This window comes from Zea mays, chromosome 4 (genome assembly GCF_902167145.1).
Source record: "Zea mays cultivar B73 chromosome 4, Zm-B73-REFERENCE-NAM-5.0, whole genome shotgun sequence".
In the NCBI taxonomy this organism is placed as follows: domain Eukaryota; kingdom Viridiplantae; phylum Streptophyta; class Magnoliopsida; order Poales; family Poaceae; genus Zea; species Zea mays.
In genome coordinates, this window is record NC_050099.1 from 77,389,788 (window position 1) to 77,399,073 (window position 9,286).

The 9,286-nt window shown below is 49.3% G+C and overlaps 1 protein-coding gene across 7 annotated transcripts; it reads left to right on the forward strand.

Annotated features, from left to right (window-relative positions):
- The first annotated feature begins 691 nt into the window (after window positions 1–691).
- On the forward strand, window positions 692–6,140 carry LOC100273600 (uncharacterized). 7 transcript variants are annotated; one of them, XM_035966763.1, is made up of 19 exons: window positions 692–823; window positions 998–1,261; window positions 1,364–1,455; window positions 1,618–1,951; window positions 2,077–2,195; window positions 2,275–2,416; window positions 2,610–2,729; window positions 2,815–2,939; window positions 3,072–3,233; window positions 3,307–3,469; window positions 3,589–3,714; window positions 3,796–3,879; window positions 4,035–4,378; window positions 4,514–4,714; window positions 4,796–4,905; window positions 5,026–5,110; window positions 5,212–5,446; window positions 5,544–5,632; window positions 5,714–6,120. In XM_035966763.1, the coding sequence occupies exons 3-19, from the start codon at window positions 1,375–1,377 to the stop codon at window positions 6,011–6,013; spliced, it is 2,820 nt and encodes a 939-aa protein (XP_035822656.1). In that variant the 5' UTR covers window positions 692–823; window positions 998–1,261; window positions 1,364–1,374; the 3' UTR covers window positions 6,014–6,120. The 7 variants fall into 7 exon arrangements, 4 of the variants coding, with proteins under 4 accessions (XP_035822656.1, XP_035822657.1, NP_001352667.1 ...); XM_035966764.1 differs by having other exon boundaries at window positions 693–823; window positions 4,796–4,888; window positions 5,026–5,093; window positions 5,178–5,446; XR_004857542.1 differs by having other exon boundaries at window positions 697–823; window positions 5,026–5,093.
- Window positions 6,141–9,286: the final 3,146 nt, after the last annotated feature.

Sequence of the window (9,286 nt, forward strand, 5' to 3'; positions counted from 1 at the left end):
TTGTGTGTGTAAATATATATAAATTTCAGTACGAAAATTTAAAAAAAGGCGGGAAAACTTTCACTAGCGGCTAAATAAAAAACGCCAGTGGAAATGCTATTTTCACTGGCGGTTCTAGAATAACCACCAGTGGAAATGATGATTTCCACTGGCCCCTAGCACTGACGGTACTGAAAAACGCCAGTGCAAACAGCTCTAGAACCACCACTATAGAGCCTCTGTGTACTAGTGTAATTTAAAATTTAGATCTCATTGTCCCCCTACACTTACTTACGGTATCTGGCCATCACGTTGTTGCTACGAAAGAAAGAGATAAGGTAAGCTATTGTAGGTAAAAAAAATTGATATAATATATATATATGTAATAGGGTTGATGTATATATTGAGTAAATATGACCTCAGTAGATTGTAATATAGAGTAAAGAATCTTGTTGATGATGATAAAATATTTCTTTTAGAGTAGTATAATGGTGGATAGCCTAAATACCGAGGCGGCGGGGTATACAGTCGGGCATGTGAGACGCAGTGTGCTGTGCACGCAAACACATAGAGCTGCATGGTCATCTGAACCGATACATGGTTCTGTGGACGTATATGCAAGCATGACTGTTATTATATGTCTAATAGTATTAATTGAGAATTCGTTAGCTAAAAGCTTAGAGACGGGTGATGACTCGGGTAGAAGAACCGCAGTCGTCGCCATGAAATGAAAGTGACCTCAGGACTATCGCCGGGTTTGTTGCTTGTGTTTCTCTTCCTCAGCCAAGCCATACTCCCTCCATTGAAAGTACCGTTCGTCGTGCCTGCGCGCGGCTAACACAAGGTTTAGTTTGCAAGTTATTTGACTTTGCTCATTTGGATCTAGTCTTCCTGCATTGATCTGGCCAGCATCATGTTTATTATACATATCGCTCGACTGTAAGCCAGATTTGCATCGTTAAGGTCGCTCTCTCCATATATCCGAATAAATGAGTGTGTGCGTGTCTCAAAAACGAAGGAGGAGGAGGCTGAGGCGACGGCAGCAGCATTGAAGCGGGGGCACAGATTTCTTGAAGCCCACGTCACGCATCAGCTTTCATGGAGAGACAGAGGAAACTGAAAGCTTCACCGGCAATCCTCCGCCGCCGCGTTTCCGCCTGATACCCGGACGAACAGGCGGAGGCGGCAGCACGGCTCGCGTGAACGTCACGTCCGGCGGCGCGCGCCACGAGGCGTGAGAGCCAGCGCTGCAGTCTGCAGTCGATCTCTGCTGTGCCTAGCTGTACGTAGTGCTACTGCTCTGCTATATATGTCTACTACTATCAGGAGGGGCAAGTGAGCTCAGTGTCGGTGCTCTCACTCATCGCTTGCTGACCGCGTTCAGACACGACACCCATGGAGTCTCGGCGATCGCGTGGTCTTGCGAGGTTTTCCAGGCAGGTCCATGCCCTCTTCCTCAAGAACCTTTCTTTCCAGGTAATAATGAATAGATCTCTACGCCACGCACTCGCCATGCAAAAATGCCATCTCAAAGAAACGCAAGCATATCAAATTCCGGCCTCCTATAAATCTATATATATAGCTACTTACTGGAATGGGAAATGGTTGCTTCTTCGATGCCCACGGCCGCGCGCGCAGAGGAGGAACGCGAGGACGAACGCCGCGATCGCCGCGTTCCCGGTGCTGCTCTGCGTGCTCCTCGTCTCCATCCAGCACGTGGTGGACAGCGAGCTGGAGCGGCCTCCGTTCCGCTGCGGCTGCGCCGGCGCGGATCAGTGCGGCATCCAGCACTCCACGCCCATCCAGGCGCTCGCCTGCGCCGTGCCCGTGCCGCCGAGGTGGCCGGCGCTGCTGCAGGTGCCGGCCACCGAGGCGCGCGCACTCACGCGCCTCCGCCCGCGCCCGTGCAAGGCGCCGGAGAACTGCCCCGCCACCGTGCTTCTCACCGGCCAGAACCGCCTGCTTGCCCAAGGTACAGTGCAGTCCAAGCAGAAGAGGGGCCGGCTCACCTTTGCATTTGCGTATCTGGTTGTGCCGTGCGCTCAGAATCATCATCGCTCTTTGATGTGTTGTTTGTTCTTGATGAAATTTCGGCAGGCCTTGGAAGCTTGCTGTTCCCACCTCTCCCTCCACAGTACGCCCGACGCATGCCTGGTGCTGCTGCTGCTGCTTCGAATTCCTCGGACTATCTGGATTTGTTCTCGGCAGTAGTTCCTGTAGGTACCTTTACCTTGATCAATCAGTATTAATGATCACCGAGCTGCATTTCAGCAAAAAAAATCATTCGCCTTCCAGGGTTCAAGCTCGCTGCCGGCACATGTGCTCTTCATCGAACCGGGCCTCGTTCCAGAAGAGACGCTGTATCTGCTCCAACCAAATTGCTGGTCAGAGACACGCAATATTTCAGCACATTTTGATGGGATACCAATAGAATCTGGTAACAAAAAAACCAAGAACATCTTTAACTCTCTGTGGGATGCGTGTTTGCTTCTGTTGAAACAGTAGAGAGTGCACATTCCACTAGCATTTTATATCCTTCTATTCTACCCCATGCAGAATTCATGTAGAGTACTATATATAAAATTATAAATAACTTCTCTCTCCTACCTTCGCTACGAAATTGGACGCAGAACTGCAGTGCGTTCAGGCTCTGTCGTCGTGGTGCGACAATTCGTCGGTGATCAATCGCCAAATGTTCATGGGCTACAAGGGTGGTGATAGGAGGCGAAGATCTAACGAGTTCCTCGCTGGTAGCCTCATGCATATCTGACTTCAGTGCAGTGCTGTCAAATGTACCATACAGTTTTAATGAGCCAAAGCAAAACACTCCTGTAGGCTATGACTTCCTCGACACAAGCAAGAGGCGCTTCCATGTATACGTCTGGTACAACTCCAGCTTCAGCAGGGACAATGGGCACCATTCCATGACGGTTTTGCGTGTTTCACGGTTGGTTAACATGGTACCTAGCTACACTCGCCTACAGTTTTTTTTTTTTTTTTGCTTTCAGCATACTTTTTGAGTGAGAAATAGCTGAACCTTAATATATGATTATACTTTTTTTTTAAATGTTGGCTATGCATTTCCATTGTAGGCGTCCACTGCATATCTGAACTTGTTATTAAAAGGAGGGACTACAGAAATGCGCCTGGAGTTTCTGAAAGAGATGCCCAAAGCTGCAATCAAAATGCGGCTGGACCTCACCACTCTCCTGGACGCCCTCTTCTTCACCTGGACGGTTCAGCTCCTCCTTCCAGTGAGTCAAGTCTTACTGTACTCACTGAGCTTCAGCGAACTCGTAAACAAAGTCAACTCTTTTTCATATATAGGTAATGTTGACATACCTTGTCTACGAGAAGCAGCAGAGGCTAAGACTAATGATGAAGATGCACGGGCTGAAGGACGCGCCTTACTGGCTGATATCCTACGCCTATTTCCTGGCCCTTTCAGCAGCCTACATGGCGTTCTTCACCATCTCTGGGTCCATCATAGGTAACCAAACCACCACGTTACTGGATCTCTCGGATTCGCTGGAAGGAAAATGCATGTGCTGGCTGGCAAATCATTCAGGGAGCTGCTCTTCTTGCATTTTGCATTGGTCGTGCGTGCAGGGCTGGACATATTCAGGCTAAATAGCTACGGCATACAGTCTCTGTTCTACTTCGTGTGTATCAACCTGCAGATCGTGCTTGCTTTCCTGCTCGCAACTTTCTTCTCGTCTGTCAGGACTGCTAGCGGTTAGTAAACAAAATCAATGGTGCATTATGCAGTCTATGTTGTTCTCTACTAGCTCGATGGGCTTATTCTTTGTTGTACAGTGATCGGCTACATGTATGTCTTCGGCTCCAGCCTTCTTGGCGAAGCGCTTCTGAAGGTATTCATCGAGGACGCAACCTTCCCAAGTAAGTAAAAAGCTTTTTTTTTCCACTCCAGTTTTCCTGAACATGCAAAATCACGTAAAGCAAAGGCTTATTCTTTGTTGTACAGTGATCTGTTCTCTTTGAGAGCAAACAGATGGCATCACAAATAAACTATTGTTTTATTATCCGTTTATTAGGGCGTTGGCTTGTAGCAATGGAGCTTGTTCCCGGGTTCTCCCTGTACCGAGGGATCTACGAGCTTGCCGAGTACGCCGCGGCAGGGAGGAACATGGGAAAACCCGGGATGCGATGGGGGGACATGGACGACCCGGTGAACGGGATGAGAGGCGTCTTGGTGGTGATGTCTGTCGAATGGATCGTTCTCCTCCTCGTAGCGTTCTTGCTGGACCGTAGGCCTGCGTGGCAGCCTCTGTTTCTGTTCGGGTTCCTGTCGACGAAACACTCCTCGCCGTCAGAGAGACAGAAGAAGGAGTCCAGGAGGGTCCATGTGTACGGGACGAAGCCTGACGTGTCTCTAGAGGTTAGCCGAGCCGCCTATGTACAGTATAGCTCAACTGTTTGTTTGTGTGTCGTTCAACAGACATGGGTAGTTTTCTGAACCTGCTCGCTCTTCAATCATCAAAAAAATAAAAAAAAAAACAACTGCTGTCATCAGCGCAAGGTGGTGAGACGGTTGTTGAAGGACATGGACATGGGGGATATGATCATCTGCAATAATCTGAAGAAGGTGTATCCTGGAAAGAACGGGAACCCTGACAAGCATGCCGTCAGAGGATTGTCGCTGGCTCTGCGCAAAGGGCAGTGTTTCGGGATGCTGGGTCCCAATGGCGCAGGGAAGACATCCTTCATCAACATGGTGATATATATATTCCTTCCTACCTGCCATGGAAAATGCTTCTCCTTCTCCACCTCGCTAGCTTATGGAATGCATGTGCAGATGATTGGCCTCGTGAAACCGACGTATGGAACTGCCTACGTGCATGGAATGGATCTGAGGACAGAGATGAACGAAATATACACGAGTATCGGTGTATGTCCACAGCACGAGTACGACATTTTGTCATCATCAGTGGCGATATGATGCACCCTTTTATTTTCTAGGAAGCAGGTGCGTCGTGGTTTTGCGATGCTAGCTGAAACATGCATGTGCATTCTGCGTGCGTGCAGCTTGCTGTGGGAGCCTCTGACAGGACGGGAGCATCTGATGTTCTATGGCCGGATGAAGAATCTCACAGGTGCTGCTCTAACACAGGTAGTCTGTCTGACAGAACTTTGATCGAAGCCATGGATGAACTAGAATAGAGTAAATCATGCAGCAGCCTACAGCATCATCAGCTATGTCCGCTGATCCAGGCAGTGGAGGACTCCCTGAAGAGCGTGAACCTATTCCACAGCGGCTTCGGCGACAAATCTGTGAGCAAGTACAGCGGCGGGATGAAGAGGAGGCTCAGCGTCGCCGTCGCTCTCATAGGCAGCCCTAAGGTTGTGTACATGGACGAGCCAAGCACTGGGCTGGACTCGAGGTCCAGGAGCGATCTATGGAGCATCATCAGGCGAGCAAAGAAAGACTGCACCATCATTCTTACCAGTAATTAATAACTAACCATCATACTTATATATGTGCATGCATGCATTGCTCGGACCTTTCTTCTTCATATATATCTGCCTTTACCATTCACGCTCAGCACATTCCATGGAGGAGGCTGAGCAGCTGTGCGATCGCATCGGCATCTTCATCAACGGCAGCTTCCACTGCATTGGAACTCCCAAGGAGGTACGCAATGCAACGCCTGCACATTGCTGGAAGATGCGTGACTAGTTACATATGGTGGGAAATACATGGAATGGAATGCAGCTGAAGGCGAGGTATGGCGGCACCCGGATCCTGACGATCACGACCTCGCCGGAGCACGAGGAAGCGGTGGAGCTGATCGTGAGCCGGCTGGCGCCCGGATACAGCAGGATCTACAGCGTGTCCGGGACTCAGAAGTTCGCGCTGCCCCGGCGGGAGGTGGGGTTGGGGTGCGTCTTCGGCGCAGTGGAGGTGGCGCGGCGAGAGTTCCCGGTGCTGGGGTGGGGCGTGGCGGACGCCACGCTGGAGGACGTGTTCGTCAGGGTGGCCAAGGAGGCCCGGGCGTTCCACGTTCTGTCCTAGCTAGTCACTGCTCGGTTCGCTCTTAGAAATGGAAAATGTACAGGTTATGGCTTGTTCGTTAACATTAATTCATATGGATTGGATGATGTTGAGACGGTTTAAATTCATAGCAGGTCAATATTATCTCAATCTATTCCAATACACTCTAATACATATGGAATTGGAATAACCGAACAAGACCTTATCAATTGAACAAGTCATTTGCTCTCACGGTGGGTTCGTGTGAGTGGTAAGGGTAGTTCTGAGTTGTGCAACTCAAAATCATCGTGAAAATTGAGAGGGGGAAAAAGGTTTCCTAGTATATTTGATGTAGTTCAATGGGATGCATAACGGGTTTGGATAAAGGCAAAGTAATGATCCAAATGACCAACACCTCAAACATATAAATAACAACTCTAATTTATAAATAACAAAATGATCAACACCTTAAGCATGCAAAGTTCTGAGCCCTGAAAGAGAAATTATTATTTTTAGAATCACTGCTCCTGATGAGCCCCATGAACCATCACAAAACAAATTCCAAATAGCTTCGTCTTAGACCAAGACCAAGCCAGGCTCCTCGTCATTTAGAGTCCAATCAACAACGAAATCTGCTAATGATTAAGATTGGGTGGTTGATCAGTGCACAAAATCAATGACAAAATCATTTAAGTCCATGGACCATTTACCAATCCTTACACTTTCTTCTCTATTCTTCAATATATCTCTTAGGGGCTATACGAAGGTACTATTATATGGTAAGAGTGAAAGCAGTGCTAAATCTTTCTTAAGGCCATTACCACTGCATATAGAACCTTTTTAAGTTTTGAGGAACTAGATTTTGATATGCCTAGAGCTTTGACATGAAGTAAACAACCCTCTATCTTTTTCCATTTTCTATTTTCTCTTGTACCAAAGCGTGGTGACAGCTAAGTGCAAAGCAACCACATACAAAAGCAATGGTGCTCCTAGTGTTGGTGGTGACTAAGTGGTCAGGTGAATCAGATATACTTAAGCTTTTCAAAGGTCTTCTGGTGCTTTGGACCCTATTCAAATACTTTTGTTTCCCTTAAGATCTCAAAGAAAGACAGACTTTGTTTAGCTAATCTTGCCATGAATGTGTTCAACGAAGCAGTCGTCCAGCAAACATTTGTGCACCGTACCCTTCCTTGTGGTTGGTGGATGCATCCAAAATATTGCTTCTTTTTTGGTTGGTTTGCCTCAATGTCCTTTATCGAAACATTACATCATGGAACTTTCCTTTCCGTGCCCTGAATACACATTTGCTGGATTCAACTTAAGCCCTGCCCTTTGAAAGTTGGCAAATGTTTCTTACAAGTCCTTTATATGATTTTGTTGGTTTGTGTTTTAAACTATTATATCATCGACGTAAGTGAGGACATTCCTTCCAAGTTAGTTGCTAGCTAATACATCAGTCGTCATGTGGTTGAAGCTTCCTTCGGCATTCTTTAACCCCCTCAGCCATTCAAAGGTAATAATAAACTCCATTGAGTGTAATGACCCATCTTCAATTCATCTTCTTGCTCATCATCTCTGACCTAGCTGCTACATCCACAAGGGAGTTTATGCATCCACAAGGGAGTTTATGCATGGCAGAGGAAACTCATCCTTTAGACATGCCTTGTTTAGGTCCATGAAATAAACGCACAATCTCATTTTTCACTTGGCTTCTTCACCATGATAGTGTTTTCCCTAGGGCTAGCGATGAAAACGAACGAAAACGGATGGAAAAAACCCTTCTTCCATTTTTGTTCCCGCAACGCATCATCAGAAACAGGAGCGTGATAAGGTGGAGACACCAGTGCTACCGTGCTGCACCGATGGAGGTGATGAGTGGGCGTCTGACGTCTCGCACTCCCACGTCCGCGCTCGGTGCTTCTTGGCGATATGGGCAGACTGTGGGTCGGACATCGGCGTGACGGTCTAACGGATCGACGCTCGATGGAATTCGGTCTTGAGCTAAAGCCTAGAGGTGTCCAGTTGTTGAGCCAGACTGGGACAAGGAGTGGGCTTAGGGTTCACTTGTGTGTGTGGAGACGTGGAGTGGTGGGCTTGAGCATTTTGGGCCTGACAGGTGACGGGCTGACAGCTTGTACATGGACACGGTGTGGTTTGTGCAGGAGATTGTTAGAGTTGTCATATCTCTCAACAATAAGATTGATGCAATCCAAATGCCAACAGTATGTATTAATTACTATAGTAAGCAAGTCAAAGTTCCATCTATATCTGTCGGTGTTTCGACCCCGAGAGGTCCCTGGACCGACGAGTAAATTGTCGCTGCGTGTCCCAGCCCAGATGGGTCGGCGCGAGACGGAACACAAGGGGGAACAAAGAAAGGGAACCGCGACTCATGTTGTCCTGCGCCCAGGGCGGATGCGCTTGCAGTAGGGGGTTACAAGCGTTCGCGAGGGAGAGGGAGAGAGAGAGAGAGAGAGACTGTCCGTCAGCCCGTCCTCCCGCGCGGCCACCTTCCCGTACGAGGGCCCTGGACCTTCCTTTTATAGATGTAAGGAGAAGGCCCAGGTGTACAATGGGGGGGTGTAGCAATATGCTAACGTGTCTAGCAGAGAGGAGCTAGAGCCCTATGTACATGCCGACGTGGCTGTCGGAGAGGTGTTGGTGCCATGTTCATGTGATGTCGTGGCCGTCGGAGGAGCGCTCGAGCCCTGTAGAAGCATAGCTGTCGGGGCTGTCGGGTCCTTGCTGACGTCTCCTTGCTTCCGTAGGGGGCTGAGAACCGCCGTCGTCATAGAGCACGTGGGGTGCCATCATTACATGTTTACCGGGGCGAGCCAGATGGGACGCCGGTCTTGTTCCCCGTAGCCTTAGCTAGCTAGGGGTAGGGTAATGATGTACCCCCTGTAGCGTGGTCGGTCCGAGCCCAAGGCCGGGCGAGGTGGTGACTCCTCCGAGGTCGAGGTTGAGTCCGAGCCCTAGGGTCGGGCGAGGCGGAGGCCGTCTTCCGAGGTCGAGGCGGGGGCCAAGCCCTGGGGTCGGGCGAGGCGGAGCTTCCTATGGCGCCTGAGGCTGGACTCGGCTGTTGTCAGCCTCACCCTGGCGGGTGGCACAGCAGTCGGAGCAGGGCAGGCGACGCTGTTTTCCTGTCAGGTCAGTCAATGGAGGGGTGAAATGACTGCGGTCACTTCGGCCCTGTCGACTGAGGAACGCGCGTCAGGATAAGGTGTCAGGCGATCCTTGCATTGAATGCTCCTGCGATACGGTCGGTTGGCGATACGATCTGGCCAAGGTTGCTTCTCCGTGAAGCCTGCCCGA